The sequence below is a fragment of the Eptatretus burgeri genome, chromosome 7 (genome assembly GCF_056783735.1).
Source record: "Eptatretus burgeri isolate ZD-2024b chromosome 7, Ebu_testis_v1, whole genome shotgun sequence".
NCBI lineage: Eukaryota > Metazoa > Chordata > Myxini > Myxiniformes > Myxinidae > Eptatretus > Eptatretus burgeri.
In genome coordinates this window covers 63,486,275-63,509,459 of record NC_140967.1, presented here as the reverse complement: position 1 = coordinate 63,509,459, position 23,185 = coordinate 63,486,275, and the positions used below count along the sequence as shown (strand labels likewise).

General features: G+C 44.0%; 1 protein-coding gene across 8 annotated transcripts in view; it reads right to left on the bottom strand.

The window, feature by feature from the left end:
• LOC147023412 (beta-arrestin-1-like) overlaps positions 1–23,185 on the bottom strand; it is a 214,246-nt gene that overhangs the window by 140,126 nt on the left and 50,935 nt on the right. For 4 of the 8 annotated variants that reach the window (XM_085888800.1, XM_085888802.1, XM_085888799.1 and 1 more), the window contains exon 2: positions 15,239–15,288. In XM_085888800.1, the coding sequence (XP_085744926.1) occupies positions 15,239–15,261 (23 nt within the window). In that variant the 5' untranslated portion in view covers positions 15,262–15,288. Of the gene's footprint in view, positions 1–13,298; positions 13,412–14,539; positions 14,607–14,718; positions 14,889–15,238; positions 15,289–23,185 lie in introns of all 8 variants that reach the window. The other 4 variants (XM_085888801.1, XM_085888796.1, XM_085888797.1 and 1 more) reach the window with 3 other exon arrangements.

Sequence of the window (23,185 nt, the reverse complement as noted above, 5' to 3'; positions counted from 1 at the left end):
ACATTGTTGCGGATTCGCGCCTGCCGGCGTGCGGACAGCCACGTAATTCGAATCGCGGCACGTCGCCCACCGGACGGACAATCCAGTTGTGACCCTCTCGGACTAACGCCGGGAACTAGTCACGGGTGGACCTTTCGGTCTCACCGCGATCGTGCCAATCGGCCCCCGCGTGGGATAGGGTTACTCGCCAAATTCGACCTACCTAAGTACCCACACGAAGGGTAGACCGGGCGATCGCACCTCGCCGCAGGTCGACTTCGGACACGGGCCACTTTAAGCGACCCGTTCCGTACTATCGGGATAACCGAGCGGTGTTATTCGTCAGCCTCGACGGTTCGATTAATTATCGGGCGTTTAACCCATGACCAACCCTTTACGTGAAGCAAGATGGAGATTCAATAGAGGAAAAGACGAAGCGAAGTGGGAAAACAGTTCAACAATAAGCACATTTATTTCGCGATGAACGGAAAGCACACATATACAATTCCACCAAAAGCACATGTAAAAGAAGAAGACAATGCAATAGTACACAAAAAGCAAATGCAACAATGCAGATCTAACCGACTACCGGGCACACGGCAACACTTATACAATTTTACTTCACAGACGGCGCCGACAACACATATTCCCAAAGCAAAAGAAAAGAGAACCACCCTCCAGGATGAGGGGGGTAGGCGGGCCTGGGGCCGAGATCGTGTCGGGCCTACCCGTCTGATGATGAGACGCGGAGCGGCGGTGGTTCCTCAACTCCGCGGGCCTCGCGGACAGTGTCTGGTAGGGGGTGGGAAGGGGGCCCCCTTTGTCGCACTATCTCAGCGCGGGGGGAAACAGGAGGGGGTTGCTGATGCTCGGGGAAAGGAGGATTTCACAAAATCTCGGGTCCCGTGACGAGCGTCTCCACCACGACCTCGGTCGCGCCGCCGGCCTCTCCCTCCGCAGTTCCCCGAATCCGACGCGAGCACCCCCTCAACCGCCTTCGCCGCCGCCGCCTCTCCACAGCTTCGTCTGATCGCCCTCTCCGTCTCCTCTCTTGACTCGTCCCAACTCTTCACTGGCTCCGCGAACTCCCAACGGCGAACTCCCCTCTTCTGACGAACGCAGTCGTTTTTATAAGCCCCGTGGCTTCGCTCTTTTACCCTTGACCCTCTGCCTCCGACCCTTCACCTCTCTTGCTGGCTCCCCATTGGCCCGAGGAAAAGTGGGCGTGAATGCTTTTTGATCCATGAATTTGCATATAGCGACCGCCCTCCAACGCCCTGGAGGCGGGGCCAAATCGCCCCTCGCTCACCGATTGGACGGAACAAAAGTGGGCGCGAGTCGTTTTTGATCCGTTTTTCTGCGGTAAGTCCGTGATGTTTTTGAACACGCTGCTCGGTGCGCGCCCTACACGAGTCCAGCATCGGTGCCCACGAGTGGCGCGAGATGACGGTGATGCGATGGTGGCGAGTTGTGATGGTAAAGGTCGTGGCGGTTGTGGTGAAGCGGCGTTGTGGTTGGTGGTTGTTGTTGTGAAGCGGCGTTGTGGTTGGTGGTTGTTGTTGTGAAGCGGCGTTGTGGTTGGTGGTTGTTGTTGTGATGGCTGTTGAGACGTGGTTGGTGGTGGTAATAATGGCGGCTGGTCCAAAATAAAGATAGTAAAAGAAAAACGGCTATCCTGAAGAGTCGCAGCCCGCATGAATGACATTTATTCCCTCTAGACAACGGGTTTGGGCCTAACTACACATATACTTACCGAGATATCTCACCTGAGGGACCTGAATGGTGGTTTGTGAATTTCGTCAACCACAACACTACCCCCTCCCCTTTTTACAGACTCGTCCCGAGTCGTCAAATTTTCGTGTGCCATCATGTGTAGTTTTCCCCTAGTACATTTTACCTACGGATCCCTGAGTGCGACATTCATGATATTCGTGTCCCCAAAATAAATAACCTAAGGGCTGAGTAACTAACTAAACAAACTCACTCACACGGACGACTTAAATAAAATTGCCGGCGCTAGGACAGACATGCCGGGGGCGCACTCATATGTACAGTACATCTTAACCTTAACTTACAAATTTTACACTAAACCATGGCCCAGGATCAATGAACTCTGCAAAAAGAAAGCAGTGAGCAGGGAGCCAGGCTGCTCACATGCAGTCTCTGGCTCAAATAATGCAGGTGACAGGGAACGTGGCCGGCTGCTCACACGCAGTCCAAGGCCTTCCCTTTTGAACTGAACGCAGTGAACCACAACGGTGCATGGGCTGCACAAACGTAGTCTCCGTGCCAGCTCAAGTGGCACACGCAATGAACACACGAATGGATGGATGAATGGTTTGAACTGAACGCAGTGAACCACAATGGTGCATGGGCTGCACAACGCAGTCTCCGTGCCAGCTCAAGTGGCACACGCAATGAACACCAACATGGTGCACGGGCCGCCACTGCAGGCCCGTGTTGAAGCTGCCAACAGGGCAGTTCTTGCAGCTTGCAAACTGTTGCCTTGATCCTGGCGCACATGGCAATGAACAGGGGGGGGGGGGGCAAAGCAAAAATTGAATGGGGCTGGTGAACAGGGGCAGTGGGCATGGCATGGCAAAGGCAGCAGGCAAACACAGCCTGCAGAATAAGGCCGCTGCAGGCAAACACAGCCGGCAGATGAACTGGCCGGCACAGGCCTTGAAGAAAAACAGCCAGCCGGCAGATGAAGTGGGCCGGCACAGGCCTTGCAGCACAGCAGCTGCAGACGATCCAGCCGGCAGAGGCCTCGCAGCAAAACAACAGCTGCCGATGAAGTTGGCCAGCCTTTGCCGTTCCGTGGAGGTTGGTGGAGGGAGTGCGGTGGTGCTGGCCACTTGGAAGGCGAGCTCGGACCTACCCTACGGTCTCCCTCCCAACCCATCGCCTTTGCCTGTCACTGTACATACCCACTCCCTTAATTTGTAAAACCCAAATTAGCCCCAACTTTTTTTTTTTTTTTTTTACTTCCCCACTATAAATAGTCCCCTAACCCCCTGTACTGTCCTTGTTCGGCTAACCTATCCTGTCACCTAGCCAGAGGGGAACAAGGGAGAGCTAGCGTCCTGTGTCGAGGCCCAACTCAAGCCTCAGAATGGCCTCCCCAGAGTTCGGCGATCTATAACCAAAGTGGGTCCAGCGGCCCACAACGACAGCGAGGGGATGGATGGTGCGGAGGGGTACATCTCCTAATCTACCCTAACCATTTAACTGTTAAACTACCCCGGGGCTTTCAACAAGCGCCTCTCGCTTAAACTATTGGTTCTAACAACCCAGATTCCCGTCGCCTGTGTTGGTGTCCTCACAATTTCGGGCCTCGCCCCCCCCCCCCCAATTTTCTCTCCGTGCCCTCACACGGTCTCATCGCTGGGACACGTGGCTCCCTTTGGCAGGCACGACCCTCTGCCGAATCTCCAGCTATGGCACCCCCGGGCACTACACTGCCTCCGAGCCTACCAGCTCCCAAACACCGGGGAGTGCCCCCCATGGCACCTCCCCTGAAACGCACACGTGGCAGGCTGGCTTCCCAGGCCCCTTTCCGAGGGTCACCCGTGCCCACAACACTGCCCACGCGGCTAATGGCGCCCCGGGCCCCCGCACCAAGCAGGCGCACCCGTGCCCACTACGCTATCCCGGCCCCCATGGGCCCTTGGCCTACCACGGCCGACTAGCCTGGTGCCCGGGGTACCCACTCAGCGATACTCACTTTTCGCAGCCACGCTCCCAAGCCCGTCAACAGGGCTCCTGCACCCCTCCAAACGGGTTTCGAGACTACATTCACACCAACAACAAAACGACCTCCATTTTTCAATTTAACTAACCCCCTAACTCACTCTACACTGACCCCGGGGTCCCTTGGGCGGGAGTCACTCCTCCCCCCAATCACTCATCGCACCATGCATTCCCCATTCGCTCCACACACACAGACCCGCTGGCCTCACTCACTTACCAAGCACATGCTTCCACTTCACTCACCAACTCTTCAACACACTCACCGCTGAACTCTGCCATCCTTCGAACTACATCCCCTAACTAACTCGTGCTCCCACGTCGTCCCTTAAACTACAGCACGTTCCTTTTAACACTACGTAGCTAAACTACGTCCCCACTACACATCCAAAGTCTGTCTCTGTCTCCAAAATAATCCAATAAATCCATTTCCCAACCTAATTCTCATCTAAATCCCTCTACCTATTCCATTCCACGGACTCCATGAGGACTTACCCCTGCCCCATGAAGTCGGTCTAACTAAGCTAACCCTTCCCCCTAACTAGTTTCCATCCTGTGCCCTGGCAAGGGGGTCTTCCACCCCTTGCCCAGGAATCCTGTGCACCCGAAAGTGAGGCTTGTTTTTTTTTTTTTTTCATGCGCAGCACCAGCGCGGCAACTCGCGCACTTTGCACCTGCCCGTGACGTCATGCAGTTGCACGTGCACCTCGTCCCTCCTTGGACGGTACCATCCGGCAGGGATACCCCTCCTGCCGGATTCCAACCCCACGTGCAGCCATGACGTCACCGTGCGCATAAAAAAACACAAGCCCCACGTCTCGAGGGGTTCCCCACGCGAACACATGTGCTTTGCCAGTTGGAGCTTAACACACACGATCGCGTGGAGAACCCGTCCGGTCCAAATCCGTAATCCTGCCTCAACTTTGTCCGTCCGCGGGATCGGCAAATCCACCGCGTGCGTTTCCGGACCGGGACTTCACTCTCGCAAGCGAGCACGTGGGGGCCTCGTGCGTTGCACAGCACGGACCTCGTGCTCACTGCTGGGTGAACCCGGCACGGTCCCCGAAACAACTACAGCCGCTACTCGGCTTCCTTTCCTCTAATGTCGCCGTCGTCGCCATTCAACACACGCACACCTGCGTGTTACGACGCTCACACTCCATTCCATTACATTCACACCGGGAGACGCGGCTGCGTGCTCCCGCATGCCAACCGACATCTCCCTCACATAGCGCTCTCTCACACACACGGTCTCCCTTGCACTCGGCCGTTCACTCACGCATGCGGGGGCACTCAACCGCGGTGCCTCATCCACACACCGTGCCTCACTCACACACGCGGGGGCACTCACCCGCGGTGCCTCATCCACACTGGCCGTTTCATCCACACACACGGCCTCTTCCACACACGGTGCCTCATCCACACTGGGCGTGCTGGGAAGCACGTACTCTGGCACCATCGCCACCACACCACTCACACACGGGGTCACTTCCACATACGGGGACGCACTCACGCCTTGCACCACACACACAGGGACAACTACACTGGGGATTCGAGTCCCCACAAGGGTCTCCGGGGCCTCCATACCCCCCAAGCTCTCCGTGCACCTGTCCACAGCACCCGTCCCCTCAACCTCGCAAAGCACGACCGAACTCACCTGGTCGTGACTCGCCTCAAGGGGGCATACTCCCTCCCCTCGTTCCTGGAGGAGGCTATCCCGCTGCTCGCACCGGGTCCCTGCACGGTCCGCCAGCTCAACCTCATCGTCCTCCACTACCTCTGTGTGTGTGTGTTCGTCTCTGACCTTGTCCAATTCATGCAGTCTCTCCTCTATTTTTTCTGTCTCCCGTGTCTCTATACATTTATAAGTTTCTGTTGTCCCCTCCTGTCTATTAGTCTCCGCTTCTTTCTGGCGTCTTTCCCTTATCTTTATGTAGGTCAACCTTGCTTTCTCTTTAAGTCGCTCCCGTCCTTCCCTGTTTTTCACTCCTTGCTCTTTCACGATCTCCGCGTACCTCATCCTTGCTTTCCGTATTAATTGTTCTTTTCTCTCCCTCGCAATTACTTTCACCTCGTCTCTTGTCTCCCGAATTACTTTTTCCTTACCCGCCTCCACCGCGGGCCCGACAGCCGTTGCACCCCCTTCCAGCTCGTTCGTTCCTACACGTGGAGTCGCCATTTTAAGCTCCCTGCTAACGGCCTTCATGCCCGCCTGCAGGCATCGGCCCATGTTCTGCGTCTCACCCCGTAGCTCTTTCATTTCCTCCTTCATGTTTGCTTCCATTCCGTTTATTTGCTTGTTCATTTCGTTTTTCATTTCATTTGTATTTGTATCCATCTTTTCGTTCATGTTCGCATTTATCTTCCGTGTATTCGCATCCATCCTTGCTGTCATTTCCGCTAGCATGGCGCATAGCTGGGCCATGTCGGGTGCGCTTGAGTGAGCCGTTTCGGCAGGGGTTGGGGAAGGGTTTTGGTGGAGAGGGGGAGGGGAGGTGTCATACACCGCGGCCGCTGCCGCACCCATTTCGGGCTCTGGGTTCAGTTGGGCGAGTTCGTTTTCCTGTACAACCAACATTTCCTGCACGGGGATTTCATCCTGAGCCATGGATTCCACACATTCTACATCCATTTCTCATACCCCCGGCTCCCGCTCGCCTTGAGACGCCATCTTGCTTCTCTTAAAGGGTTAATTTAACTCGCTCGTAATTTGGAGGGAATCGGGGGTCGCTCCTCTCACCCCTGGACCGATTCCCGTGAATTTAATTGGAGACAGGAGAGCCCGTTTTCCCGTTCTCCAATACCAGTGCCGCGAGGAGGGCGATGAGTTTATATCGCACGACCTGACACCAGTGTTGCGGATTCGCGCCCGCCGGCGTGCGGACGGCCACGTAACTCGAATCGCGGCACGTCGCCCACCGGACGGACAATCCAGTCGTGACCCTCTCGGACTAACGCCGAGAACTAGTCACGGGTGGACCTTTCGGTCTCACCGCGATCGTGCCAATCGGCCCCCGCGTGGGATAGGGTTGCTCGCCAAATTCGACCTACCCAAGTACCCACACGGAGGGTAGACCGGGCGATCGCACCTCGCCACAGGTCGACTTCGGACACGGGCCACTTTAAGCGACCCGTTCCGTACTATCGGGATAACCGAGCGGTGTTATTCGTCAGCCTCGACGGTTCGATTAATTATCGGGCGTTTTAGCCCACGACCAACCCTTTACGTGAAGAAAGATGGAGATTCAATAGAGGAAAAGACGAAGCGAAGCGGGAAAACAGTTCAACAATAAGCACATTTATTTCGCGATGAACGGAGAGCACACATATACAATTCCACCAAAAGCACATGTAAAAGAAGAAGACAATACAATAGTACACAAAAAGCAAATGCAACAATGCAGATCTAACCGACTACCGGGCACACGGCAACACTTATACAATTTTACTTCACAGACGGCGCCGACAACACATATTCCCAAAGCAAAAGAAAAGAGAACCACCCTCCAGGATGAGGGGGGTAGGCGGGCCTGGGGCCGAGATCGTGTCGGGCCTACCCGTCTGATGATGAGACGCGGAGCGGCGGTGGTGCCTCAACTCCGCGGGCCTCGCGGACAGTGTCTGGTTGGGGGTGGGAAGGGGGCCCCCTTTGTCGCACTATCTCAGCGCGGGGGGAAACAGGAGGGGGTTGCTGATGCTCTGGGAAAGGAGGATTTCACAAAATCTCGGGTCCCGCGCCGAGCGTCTCCACCACGACCTCGGTCGCGCCGCCGGCCTCTCCCTCCGCAGTTCCCCGAATCCGACGCGAGCACCCCCTCAACCGCCTTCGCCGCCGCCGCCTCTCCACAGCTTCGTCCGATCGCCCTCTCCGTCTCCTCTCTTGACTCGTCCCAACTCTTCACTGGCTCCGCGAACTCCCAACCGCGAACTCCCCTCTTCTGACGAACGCAGTCGTTTTTATAAGCCCCGTGGCTTCGCTCTTTTACCCTTGACCCTCTGCCTCCGACCCTTCACCTCTCTTGCTGGCTCCCCATTGGCCGAGGAAAAGTGGGCGTGAATGCTTTTTGATCCATGAATTTGCATATAGCGACCGCCCTCCAACGCCCTGGAGGCGGGGCCAAATCGCCCCTCGCTCACCGATTGGACGGAACAAAAGTGGGCGCGAGTCGTTTTTGATCCGTTTTTCTGCGGAAAGTCCGTGATGTTTTTGAACACGCTGCTCGGTGCGCGCCCTACACGAGTCCAGCATCGGTGCCCACGAGTGGCGCGAGATGACGGTGATGCGATGGTGGCGAGTTGTGACGGTAAAGGTCGTGGCGGTTGTGGTGAAGCGGCGTTGTGGTTGGTGGTTGTTGTTGTTGTGAAGCGGCGTTGTGGTTGGTGGTTGTTGTTGTGATGGCTGTTGAGACGTGGTTGGTGGTGGTAATAATGGCGGCTGGTCCAAAATAAAGATAGTAAAAGAAAAACGGCTATCCTGAAGAGTCGCAGCCCGCATGAATGACATTTATTCCCTCTAGACAACGGGTTTGGGCCTAACTACACATATACTTACCGAGATATCTCACCTTAGGGACCTGAATGGTGGTTTGTGAATTTCGTCAACCACAACAACATATAAATATATATATATATATATATATATATATATATATATATATATAAATATATATATATATATATATATATATATATATATATATATATATATATATAAATATAACTATATTTATATAACTATATTTATATAACTATATATATATATATATATATATATATATATATATATATATATATATATATATATATATATATATATATATATATAACTATATATATATATATATAAATTTAACTATATATATATATATATATATATATATATAACTATATATATATATATATATATAACTATATATATATATATATAACTATATATATATATATAACTATATATATATATATAACTATATATATATATATATATATATATATATATATTACTGCATACACAAATGAGTGCATGTGTCCACCACACTGGTGGACATAAAACATCCGTTGCAAAGAGAGGGCAACTTATCGCTGACACTTATTCCTGTCACCTTCTGAATGTCAGGACTGGCCAGCCATTTTGTGAAAGACTTTAACCAAAAACTTTCCTTAGCCAACCCCAAAAGGTGCGAAATATTGGTGGTGTTAAGGTAGTAGTCGTAGTAGTAGTAGTAGTAGTAGTAGTAGTAGTAGTAGTAGTAGTAGTAGTCGAAGTAGTAGTTGTCATAGTAGTAGTAGTCGTCGTGCATATACATCCACACACACACAGAATCCTTAGTACATTGAAATCAAACTCCAAACTTCAAGACAAATGCAGTGAGCATCACCTTGGTTCCATTGCATAATTTTTCATCAGTTAAAATTCCCACTCGACAGGATACACACACAAAACAATCCAACATCTCCAACTGACAGACATCACAACTCAATCACACCTGATTAATCTTAAGCTACTTAATGTTCCTCCAAATATCCTCATACCACTAACCAAATTTTCTTCCTTTCGTCACACTGATTACACAAAATTAATATTATCTTTATTAGCCCAGCCACCGAAGGTCGACGGAGGATATGTTTTCACCCCTATTCGTCTGTCTGTGAGCAGGATATCTCCAAAAGTTATTGATTGAAATGGACAAAACTTGGCAGACAGGTTCAGTGTGTGACAATAACAGATTGATTACATTTTGGTGAAGATCCGGATCCGGATCCAGATACTTGAATTTTTAATCGATTCTTCACAATTGAGTGATTGGACCAAAAACAATATGTAGCATGATATTTTAAAAAGATGAAGAGGGGTTATGACAAAAACTTGGTCGATGAGTTGGGTAGATGACAAGAACAAGGCGATTCGATTTTGGTTTCTGTCCGGATTCTGAGATCCAGCCTATCAGTGGGATACAAAACGTAAACTGTTTAGCCTGGTGGAGGTATACGCTCTACCGAGTGTCATTATAGTTCAAACTGCATCACATTTTAAAATACCAGACAAAATGTGCACCTTACAGAAACTAAAATCTTAACAACTGACCAGACATCCTTATTGATGATAATAAAAGTTCAATTAAGCAATCTTGGAGCTCAACAGTCCATCTTGCTGCAATGTGATCAAAGATCTTTGAAAAGACCGATCAAACATCTGGTGTAGTTGCCAAATGCGTCTAAGACTTGAGTTCCTTCAACACACATGTATGTAAACTTCTACAAAACGATTTTGTCATTGTAACCTTGATGAAAATCCCCAAGAAAAATGTTTGTAATACAAGGATATAATAATTTCTTCTTGAAGAAGTGATAATACAGTTCTGTACTTTTATCTCCATCCTTGACCCAAATGTGTCACTAAAAATTCAATGATTGACAGAAGAGTTTACAGTAAACAATCCATTAACCTGCAAACTTCTATCTCCTAAAATTTAAGGTCCCACCTTTGATGGGAGGAAATATGATTCTTTATTTTTTGTGATGGAGTTGATAAATCAGACTTAACCATAAAGCTTGATAAATCAGATCAGGATTGACCAAAGACCCAAAGCACAGATCTGCTGCTCTCATATTGCAGGCAGGAAGGTGGTCTATTTCTACCGTCTATTCTCCAATATTATTCCCTCCTCTCTTTCAGGTCTCGGACCCTATCTCATCCACATTGTATGCATTTTATAGTAGTCCCCTTCTGGTTAAACTTCCAAAATCCAGGCTGACTACACACCTCAATTCTTTTATTCCTCGCTTCTCCAATCTCAAGGCACTGTCACACCTTGACGTTTTAGACAGCAATGGCAACGTATAAAAATGTACGTAAAACGTTGGTGTACGCTGAAATTTAGAGTTTTTTTTTTTTAAGTTTTGCTCGTATTCATAATGTGTTGGTCGTATGCATAACATCTTAGGAACGGGCACAGAACGTTTCGTTGTGTTATAGATAACTTATACCAACGAATGCTTAGCCTGTTGTCGGCGTTCACAACCTATCCCCAACGATAGTTTAACTTAGGCATAGCGCTGCACGTATCGCCGACGAACTCATGGCATAGCCTGTTAAAAACCTGCCGCACGCCGATTTAAATCATAACCACCTGAAAATTGGAAGTGTCAACATCGCAGTCACACCTTGACGATTTAGCCAGTGTATGCCGACCTATGAAAAATGTGTCTAAAACGCTGGCACACGTCGAATACGGTATGGGTAAGTTGTGTAGACGTTAAGAGCACGCTGAAAAACGAGGCCTACGCTGTCATATTCCGTGGTACGTCTAGTACGTCGTGAAATTTCAAGCATGCTGAAAATTTTACGACGTACTCGACATATGGCTCACAAGTTCCGCATACGCTGGCATAAGTTCTCTGCACGCTCCGCGATCGTTGACACACGTAACTTGTAAGTTACTCATAAGTCTAAACACGTCGAGGTAATGTTCAGCATACCCCAAACTTAATTTTTAACCTACGAGTAACGTGCTTTGAACGTATTAGTAGTGTGCTTTGAACCTATGAGTAACGTGCTTTGAACCTATGTGTAGCGTGCTTTGAACCTATGTGTAACGTATCTCAAACGCACATTGGCGTATGTAGACGAATTTGATTGACGTCTTCCAGATGACCACAGAACTAACTGAACGTCTTTCTAACTTACAGCTACCGTATAATGGCGTATTGGCAGCGCTTAGGGGAATTGGTATATACAAATGGGATTCACAAGAGGAACCCGTCAGTGTTCCAGACTCCATATTGAGTAGATGTCAATGTCAGTATTATTATTATTAGTAGTAGTAGTAGTAGTTGTAGTAGTAGTTTTAGTTGAGCGTGTCAATAGTAGTAGTAGTAGTATTCGTAGTAGTAGTAGTAGTAGTTCCATGTCAGTAGTAGGAGGTGAGCGTGATGGGGAGGGTGTGGGTGATGATGGATCCTCGTTGCGTCCACGAATAGGAGACTACTTTGCACCATTGTTCAATGTTCTTTTCGGCTAATTTTTTTTTTCTCATTCCCACGATGAACTATTTTTTTGTTTCAGTTTTAAAAGTATTCAAAACGACTTGGACAAATGCATAATGTACTAGTAATGAACACAGAACGCTTCGATAACTTATAGATAAGTTATACTAACGATTGATTAGCGTGTTTTAGGCGTCCACAACCTATGCCCAACGATAGTCTAACGTATGCATAGCGTGGCAGCGTATCATCGACGATTACGTGAGGTTTGCTATTCCTAGGCTGCAACTTCACTTTTAATAAATGGCTGTCACTTGCCTATTGTTTTTGGACGCTGGTGATCGGCAATTGAAATAGTTTCCATTGAACGAGGTAAGTCGCTTCCACTCGACTATTGAAATGATTTAATAATAATGCTTGGTTATCCTTGGACCCACTCTGGCTAGCAGCTCGTCGAACATCGCTGGGAGCATTCGCAGAAAGTTGATGAAGGATCCATGGTCTTCGTTCCGGAGTTCCACCATGAGCTGGTCATATATGCCGTAATGGCGTCGCCTCCCGATCCATGGTCTGACCCAGTTCCTTCTCCTCCGTTCACGTCTTCTTCTCCCGGCTCTATTGGCACGCAACTGGTGCAGTGTCAACTCGATGAGGTCATGTTGATGTTCGAGGACAGGTAGGTATTGTCGTCTCAGCCTTGCCATATCCTCCATCTCTCGGAATGACATGGACATGTACTCACCACGAAGTCTAAAAAAACGACGGGTCCCTCCTGCAAAGCCCCGTTTGATATACCAATTCCCCTAATCACTGCCAATACGCCATTATACGGTACCTGCAAGTTAAAAACGCGTTCATTAAGTTCTGTGGTTGCCCTGAAGACGTCAAATACGTCTACATACGTATTTGTGCGTAGGACATGCTTTACAAATAATTCCCAAGCACGTTACTCATAGGTTATAAAAAAGTCACGGGTACCCTAAACATTACTTTGACGTGTTTCGACGTATGAGGAACTTTCAAGTAACGTGTTGCGAAGTGTGAACAACGTTCGTGTAGCGTGCTTATGAAACGTTACTCATAGGTTAGAAATAAGTTTCAGGTACACTAAACATTACCTCAACGTGTTTCGACTTATGAGTAACTTACAAGTAACGTGTATCAACGTGTGTCAACGATCGCATAACGTGCCTACAACTTATGGCCAACGTGTGAGTCATATGCCGGCATACGTCATAAAATTTCAAGCATGGAAAATTTGAGGACAAGCCAAAAGTACAACGTTTAAAGCCAGCGTACTACGACGTATGGCAGTGTTTTTCAGCGTGCTCTTAATGTATACAAACATACCCATAACGTATTCGACGTGTGCCAGCGTTTTAGACAAATTTTTCATAAATCGGCATATGCTGGCTATATCGTCAAGGTGTGACAGCGGCTTAAGGAACTGCCTTCCAGAGTCTGTTCCGTCTCATTCTTCCCGAACAGGACTTCAAGCAAGCAGTGCACCACCACCTCTTGTCTCCCCAATTCTGACCCAATATTACCGTAAGCACCATTAACCTTTCCTAACCCAACCATCTTACTTGCTTGTTTCCATGTTTCCTCCCCTCTTCCCTTTCCTCTTATCCTGTCCGTTCATTCACTTGACGTGTTGGCCCACTGTCAGCTCTACATTGCTCTTCCATGAGCATCACTCCTGTAAAGAAAAATAAAAAAAGACCCACTCAATAAGAAGAGCAAGAGTTTCTTTACCCCTTTCACAAACACTTTAACACAGAATCAAGGTACAATATCTATGCTTTACACACCTCTCGTTACTATTTACTTTCTCTTAAATTTCCACAATCATAAAACTATTACGGAAAAACCTATACTTAAAAAAATTATTAAAAATGAAGGCAAGTTGAACATGCTTCGTTTAAGCCATTTGTCAGGTCACGTCATATTATGTTATGCGTCATCTTCATCGAGGAGATTTGCTGCCATGGATCTTGTCTGGCCACTTGCCTTAAGCATTCCGCATAGCCCAGTCCAGTCCACTGTTATATATTGGCCTACGAAGTGATTCATTGATGACCTATCTCTCCCTCTCTTGTCTTCAACCTTTCCTTCCAACAGTTCTTTCTGTAAACAGTCGTGATGAATGATATGACCAAGATAAGCCACGTTACGTTTCTTTATGGTACCTAACAAGCTTCTCTTCTGGATAACTATCCCTAACACTTTTTCATTTGTAGCCAAACTTAAATTAAACCAGTTAAAAAAGGCTTGTGGGATAAATGCAGTACGAGTCTATTTATTATACATTCGTAATATCTCTCATTTGGAAAGTTTAAAATGTATTTGTCCATTTTTGAGATCAAGTTTCCAACTTGTACAGAACCTGGTATTTCTAAGTTTTGAATTATAGTAAAAGGAAGAGACTATTGATTCAACTCCGCATGACTTGTGGCTTATAATACAAAGTTAAGTTGCCACGTAGTAATTCAAATAAGAACGAAAAGTTTTTTGGCATTCAACGAAAAGATTAATATTGTGCTGTTCTGCCTTCACCAACTGCACGTTATTTCACCACTTCAATACATTACAAAATAAGAACAAAACAATTGTGTGAAATGGTAAATTAAATGTAACCTCCAAATGTAAAAACGTTATGTTTATAAATTAATGCGCTTGTAGAGAAACAATAATTTACAAACCAAAACTAATGTCAAAACTTCTTTGCAAAAGAATTACACGTTTAATATTTTTACTAATCTACTTTTCCAAATGTACTTTTTTTTTTTTAAATGGAAAAATATGTCAATCAATCAATCAAATGTACCGTAGTCTTGAGAGAATGTCATCGCTGTCGAAGCCGTTCTTGGGCAATGGTTATGCTGCCGTCGGTGCTTTCCCAGCAGACAGTCGGGGGGGGGGGGGAAAGCTTGAATTTATTCAGGGTGCCACCAATAACTCATTTACTCTTCACGAAAGGCACTGAGATCATTAACATCCACCAACCATCAGTGCAGGGTAGACGTGTCCTCCAGCTCAACATTCTTCTGACTGACGGTGCACACATTGATGTATCGCCCGGCATGCGAAACACCGGGTGACCGTTAATAGCTGGGCCGAGATTTCAACCCAGGCTGGACAGCTCAGAGGTGAGTAGGCACACCTTTCTAAACTAACTTGCCAACGCCAAAAAAAAAAAAAAATCAACAAAACTTTTACATCAATGCAAATGATAAAATTACCGAGATTTCCTGTATGCATGTGTAAACATAAAACATCTGCTATACTTCTAATATACACATGGAAAAAATAGTTTCTTTGAAGTAGGTTTTCCCTCTGTCCATGATGAGGAAGGATTGAAGATGAGGCTTGCAGCAAATATTTCTCATGATATTCCTAAGTGTTGAAACATGTCCTCGCAAACAACTCAACTCCCCATTTAACACGCAGTGTTACATCTCGTAATTTACCTTCGTGTTCCCCACACTTTTTCCTTTCCACAAACACCATCTTTATTCACTCATACCTTGTTCCTGACTTGTCTCCCATTGTGCCGACTTCAAGGAGTAGCTGTGTCTGAAATGCAATGGAAGCTATTATTGAGTAACATTTATATCAAATACATGTAGCACTTGAAAAACAAGACTTTTATAAATTTTAAATACAGGACCGACAAATAAAAATGCTGCTTAAACAAAAGAGGAGTTAGTTTAACATACGAGGCAGTCGACAGATCCAGAAAAAAAAATCTCAATCGTTCCCAGGACTGGATTTGCTCTCATTTGAACATCATTTGTCGTTTTAAAAAGGTTTTTCTTTTTCTCTCTCTTTCTCTCCTGGTGTCTTATTGAAGTCTGATTGGCAAGAACAGAAAGGTTTGTGTTTGAAGATATGCCAAGTTGATCAGCAATTTTTTTTTTGAAGATTTTTGAGATAAACATAAGTAAGGAGAGGAGTCTGTAGTTTTTTGTTTTTTTTTAAGATATTAATATGTAATGAGGGTTTATTTGCAAGGTTGAAAGAATACCAGCTTTCTTTACTAAAGGTGACAAAGTATTGCTGCTGCTGCTGCTGCTGCTGCTACTACTACTACATGCGCTTTATACTGCTCTGAGTTCCTCTGCTATTCACTGTTCCTCTTCATCCTCCTTCAATTCTATTAGTATTGCTATGTAGAAGGGGGTAAGCGAGATTGTCCTTAGCTAGATTGTGGTAACATGATAGTATGGACCATGTGTTCCGAGTTGGTTAGATTGCCAAGTACCAGGAACCTGTTAGGCCGATTTGTGTTGTTAAACGTGATGCTGAGAAGGCAGCATATGTCATTTATAGACAGTGCAGCTAGGGAAAAGATTACATGGTGCAAAACCTTCTATACAGGTGATGCCTAGTGAGGAAATGGGCATGAAAACACATTGGAAAGCACTACACGTTTTAAAAGGACCATTATGAACTGTCAGCACATGTGTGCAAGCCATGGTGATGAGATGTGCTGCATTACCCAGAAGAGGGGAAAAATACTTTTTATTAGGGGCCACCCCACGGAGGCAGGGCAACCTGAGGATATGGCACCACCCACAAGCAGCAGGCAACCATTGACAGGACACGCGCAGGCAAAGACGGTTCCAGAGTCCATAAGGGCAGCCGTCTCCGCACATATGCGCGGAGTAGAGTATGACCTTCAGGAGATCGACATCGTGCTCTCAATGCCCTTGTTCTTCCCTGCGAACTTGACTCATCCCTGGACGTGGAGACAAATCGGTCCTACCAGAGTGTCATTCATCATGCTCAGCACCATCATGCCTGTGCAGTTCTCTGCTCTTGACCACACCACCAGACCACCCTGCACATTCTCAGCTTCATGCCCATTTAAGTCCTCACCTGCTTTCTCTTCATACCGAGTAAGATTCTGTTCTCTGTAGAACCTCGAGGGGTTAGGTATATTTATTAATTTTATTATTATTATTATTACATAAGTTTGGCATGTCCTATCATTCATTATTCATATCTGTTGTCTTGCATGGCTTTCCCCGTTTTGCCCAAGCCTTCCAAGTAAAATGGGTTCTTTTTGGCAATAAAGCCCATTTTAATTACAGGGAACATTTTCCCACCATCTGCCTCCTGTGAGTGCCGTCACCAAGTTCAGCTTTCGGTTGGGTGACCTTGGGGAACGGTAAGTTGCGATTACTGAATGCAGTTCAGTTCGGAACGTTTCGGCTGTTCGCGAGAGGAAATATCTCGGTACAGAAGCGTATCGTGTTTGCGAGGTTCTGACGCGATAGTATTTTTATTTTACTCTGGTTATCTGGACCAAGTTGGTTCATTTGTTTGTTTTTTTGCATTTTTGATGGTGCATGTAAAATAAAGTAAAACACACAAAAAAGGATCTTTAAAATGTAATTGTTGTTTATGTGCTTCTTCCCCGTACTTTAAGATATTTTTCTATTGCTTTGAGAAGTAATACTATATTTCCTTTTGTAGGGTTCTTTCTGTCATGGAATAAAAATAGGTGCAATACCCCTGGGCGCTCACCTGGTAGCGGCTGGATAAGAAAATCAGGGAACCATTGGTACGCGTAGATAACTCACAAAATATTTAACGGAGAAGAAAGTAAATACCTCTGGATTTATTTTTTAAAGCACTGAACAAACTTTGGTACATCACGGGTGATGAAGGTTGTGGTCAAGTTTCATCAAAACCGTATGTGTAGTTTCAGAGAAGTTGCAAATGTTTGTGGATGGATGGACAGATGGGCAAACTGACGGAATGATGACATGCCATCCCATAAACTCCCGGGAACTACGTTCCAGGTGAGTTAATAAATGTTATCGTTGGAACCGCTACATTAAGGCTCGAGGTCCCGCTTCTTCTTCCTCAATCCCGGAAACACAGGCTTTCAAAACAGCTCGATTTGTGCCATTCAGGGTAACGGTGATAACTCGCCCACTCTTTGTGAAGGACATGGTGGGATCTTTGACATCCATTACTAGAAACAGCACTTTTTGTTTTCTTCCTTTCCAACACTCACATTTGTATTACTGTACAACAGAAGAAACTCTTTCGAATAAAGCATTATGGATGGAGAAACTGGGTTCCTTTGAAATATATTTATTTTGTTTTCTATTTTTGGTAGTGCTTTCTCTTTAAAATGCTCCGCATTTTCCACTGCAGTTCAAACCATGGACTTTCAGAGGATGGAAAAGTCGAGTGACACTAAACAGAACACTAATGTCTTCAACGTCCACCAACATTCCCAATGCTGGCAGACGGGTCCTCGGGTTTAACGTCCTTTTCATAGACGGCACACACAACGGCGCAACACCGTCTGTGAAAAACCACAGTAACTTAAGCTGAATCAAGATTGTATAACTTGGGTTAGACTGTTTAAATGTAAAGGGAAACAATCATGAAATTTTCAGAAAATATAAATTAAAGAGGATGATATCCCTGACCCATTAGCACAAAAAAATAATTTCGGAGATAATAAGCCTTAATCGTTTTTAAAAATGAAACACCTTTCACTGCCATTACGCAAATGCGCTACCCCCATCCATTTTAGTGACGTTATGGGTTCACAACTTTAAAAATTGGCACTGCTGCAGCTAGTGTCAACTTATAAGGCAAAATAGCACATACTAATTACAAAATATTTTGTTTGTAAAGATTTAATTTTAGAATTGTTAATGAAATAATTTGATTATATTTTTTCACTTAGAAAATGCAAGGTGTTTTTTAATGACAAAATTGTACATACCACAAAAGCGAATTGGCAGCCCCGTCATACGGTCGCCGTACGTGTTACTCAAAGACTGTCTTATAAATGTTATGCGATTTAACTTGGATCATCAATGCAATCATCGGAGCGGCTCGCGATTTTTACCTTTACCGCATGGTAGTCGTCATCATCATAGTAAACCCAAGGATGCATAACATGGGTCTGGGAGACTCGGCATGATTTTTTTTGTTGTGCTATAACTTTGTTATCGAAACGTTTATTTGCATAAACTTCCAGGTAGGGTCCTAAAAGGTTGTAAAAGGCATATGTATATATATATATATATATATATATATATATATATATATATATATATATATATATATATATATATATACACATATATACATATATACATATATATATATATATATACATATATACATATATACATATATATATACATATATACATATATATATATATACATATATATATACATATATATATATATATATACATATATATATATATATATATATATATATATATATATATATATATATATATATATATATATATATATATATATATATATATATATATATATATATATATATATATATATATATATATATATATATATATATATATATATATATATATATATATATATATATATATATATATATATATATATATATATATATATATATATTTGTTCAGGTTTAAAAGAAATAACTCGTTCATCAATTTTTTTTAAAATCACCCCGACCCAACATGTGCCGGGTCCGCGGGACCCGTGTTATATTTCGCATTGTTCTGTGCGCAACTGATATGTGATGAGTTTGAGTGAAGGTTTGTAATATGAAGCGCTGTTTCGTGAGTCATCTGTGATGTATTCACGTAACTTTCAAAGCCCCTATATACTTTCTGCTTGTCGTTACCTCAAGTGCATCCTGAGTTTTTCTCAACTTATTGTACTTATTATTTTTACCATCTTTGAAATCTGATCAGCGCTTCGATTCATTTGACAAAGCTAAGCATTTTCTTTTTATTTCACATGATTTATGAGTTTACTAATTATTTTCTTCAGTTGAAGATATCAAGTGATCTGTGAGGTTTGTCGGATTTATAAGACATGGTCTAAGAGTAACACGTACGGCTGCAGTATGACGGGGCTGTCAATTTGCTTTTGTGGTTCTCGCAGATACCCATCCACGATGGGTATGGGGGACAGGACAGATCACAATACTCGGTTACGGTAGTTTCTTTGGATGTTTTGCGCCACATTCAACAGCTCAGTTCATATTGGTGGCGTGTCTGGGTAGTGGGTACCCATGGTAGTGTTTGAGACCAGTCGCTTTAGATTGTTGGCATTGACACAGTGCCGGATGAGTAACACGAACGATTTGACATATTCATCGTTTCTATATTACCTCCATCAACAGATTAACAACATGGCAGGATAAAAGTCGTAAATGTTGAGTTGAACAAACGTCCTGAACTCATGGACTTAGTTAAGTAAAGCACGTCATCTGGGACCCGGCCCTTGGTTTGCCGCCGAACACTGCTGATTGTGACGTCATCGATTCCCTCTTTGAAAATTCTTTCTATATTCGAATTTTTGAATCCGCTATAACCTGCGTAAATACATGGAACACATAATGTGAAGATTTCGGAAGTATGAACAGAATATGTTCGGAGAAAAGTGTGTTAGAAGTTCCAGGCTTACGCCCATTATATTATGATGTACAATTTTCTCGTTAAAAAACAACCTTGCATATCCTCAGAGAAAAATATTATCTCAAATTATTTTAAAATCGATTCTAAAATTAAATCTTTATAAACAAAATATTTTGGAATGAGTATGTACTATTTTGCCTTGCAAGTTGACACTAGCGGCAGCAGTGACAATTTGTTTTTGAGTTGTGCACCCGTGACGTCACGCAAATGGATGGGGATAGCTCATTTGCATAATGGGACTGAAAGTAGCTCCATTTTTAAAAACGATTCTCCGGCATATTATTCTCTGAAATTTTTTTTGTGCTCATGGGTCAGGGATATTATCCTGTGAAACATGTATTTTCTAAAAATTTCATTGTGTCCCTTTAAAGGTAAGTACAATCCTGCAAGCCCTAAAACATATAATGGGAGTCCTTTAATTGATATTCTCTTTCTTTTGCCAGGCATAAAATCTACAGTAAGCTTCAAAGTTTTCTTCATAAACATTTAGGGAATAGCAAGTTATTAAAAAACAATTACAGTGGATAATCTCAACGGCAAATCTCGTGAAAACACATGACTTGGGAATGAGAAGGACACTTCCCGAAGTGTGGTGAAGTGAATCAAACAAATGTGTGTTTTCAATGAAAAACTTTCGAATCATACTTGCGGTTGGTTGACAGGAAAGGTCAGAAGTAACACGTACACATATTTGAGCTGGCTATTCTGGGTTTGATTCCTGAACTGGATATAAAAGTGTCGTCCTGTGCAGTACTTCACAGATGGGGAAGTTGGTTGTCCTCTCTGCAAGCAATTGCTTCTGTATATTAAAGACCCGATGGTGCTCAAAAAGAAAGGAAAAAAGAAAAGAAAAGAAGAGCTTAGGTCTTGATGTTAAAGTACCCTGGTCAAATTCAAGTTTCTATCCTGGTTGAAGGCTGCGTTGGCACCACCCTACGATGGAGTAGTGACACGTCCGTGGTTAATGCTCAGTGAAAAATAATATTCACGACCACAGTTGTGTGAACCCCAAATGATGTCAGATAGGGAATAAGAGAAACAGCAACAACCACCACCACCACATATTGTGTAAGCATACATTAAGTTTCCACTGATTTATTTATTTATTTTTGTCCTCCCACGAGGATTAATACCTGGTGTTGGCTTAATGGTTATGGTGGTGGGCTTTGGATCATCGCGTCCTGAGTTCAAATCCCGCTCAGCTGTTGAACTAATACCAGGTGGGGTTAACTGTGCCTGTCATCCTTCCGAAGTCAGCAAAATGAGTGCCAGCTTGCTGGTATTCTGTGTCGGAGTGGCGACCTGTCCAGGATTGTGCCCAATAGCCAAGGAGACTGCTTTGGCAGCAAAAACGCTCTGCACAGAGAATGGTCCTGATCTCTGATGTCCTCTCCTGAACAAATTATAAAATTCCTGTTAGCTTCAGCCTGGCCAGCTGGTTCGTGAAAGATTTGGGCCAGAAACGTTCTCCAGCTGATACTTTAAAGAAGGTGGGGATAATTGGGGTCATTAAAGTAGCAGTAGTAGAAATAAGAGAGAGAATGCTAATAAGACAATGAATGAATAAATAAGCGAGAGTGCTTATTGAGCTGATGTTTGGAAATTTGAATCCTGGGGTTTGGTTGAACAGGTGTGTGAGTGAGGGTGACGACCTCATTTGTTAATGCTTTATTGGTTGAAATTTGAACGGCTTTTTAAATGGACTGTTAAAATGCGAACACCAATTATGGTACAAACTATAACACTGGGCTGCATTTGAAATATTTTTTTTCAGAGGTCTAGGTTTCCTCAACGGTTGTTATATGTTTTTTGAATGCTGAATTCAGAAATGCATCTAATTTCGCTCAATCAGGTCAAGTTTTTATGCTATCTCAATTTAAAGGAAAAAAAATAATCAAAATTTTTGTTTTTTTAATTAGCATTTTTTAAATTCAAAATCAGACTTACATTGACAGAAAATGTACAAACTATACATATAATGACACACAAGCACACTTAATGTGGAAGAAAGTGCCTTCTCAATTACTTTCATTTCAATTTCAGAAAAATATAGATAAATCGTTGTTTCTCGCAACACCCAACTTCAGTCGCTCCAATAAGTCGCTGTTTTCCTTCGTCTTTTTAATGTTGAATTTCACATTAACGGTACTTGTGCGTCATTTTATGTATAGTTTGTACATTTTCTGTCAATGTAAGTCTGATTTTGAATTTTAAAAATGTTAATTAAAAAAACAAAAAGACTTTTTTTTTTTCCTTAACATTGAGAAAAACTTGACCTGGTTGAGCGAAATTAGATACATTTCTAAATTCAGCATGCAAAAAACATATGAGAACCGTTGAGGAAACCTAGACCTCTGAAATGACGCACACCAGTGTAATAGATTATCCGAATGCTTAAACCATTATGTGATATTATAACATTCGGATGCACATGCACTAAATGTAGTTCAACAGCAGGCAAAGGTGAATCCATGATGTGTGGTTGTGCATATAGAATAACAGAGAACAGGAACGGCAGAGCAATTAAGCAACGTAGTAGTATATAGTCCATGGGCCCAGGCATATATCGGTACCATCTGGGAAACCAAACTTTAGGGCTACTAAGTTATTGGTAGGGACAATATGATTATTTCAATATGTGATAACCATTCCAGAAGAGCAGCTTAGTGTATGTATTTTGCATTTTCACCATTTTACCATTCTGAGATATTGACGTTTTGGGGGAAAATCACACAATGGACTATTGACACATCCCATGAAGGTTATATCATTCAATAACAGCTCAGGATATCCAGATTTGTTTGCCTTTTCGCTTTCATTATGCGGAGGGTGGGTACATTCCAGAGATGATAACTACCAATAAGCTGCCAGTCTGCAATGGTTATCACATCAAAATATGATATATATATGTATATATATATATATATATATATATATATATATATATATATATATATATATATATATATATATATATATATATATATATATATATATATATATATATATATA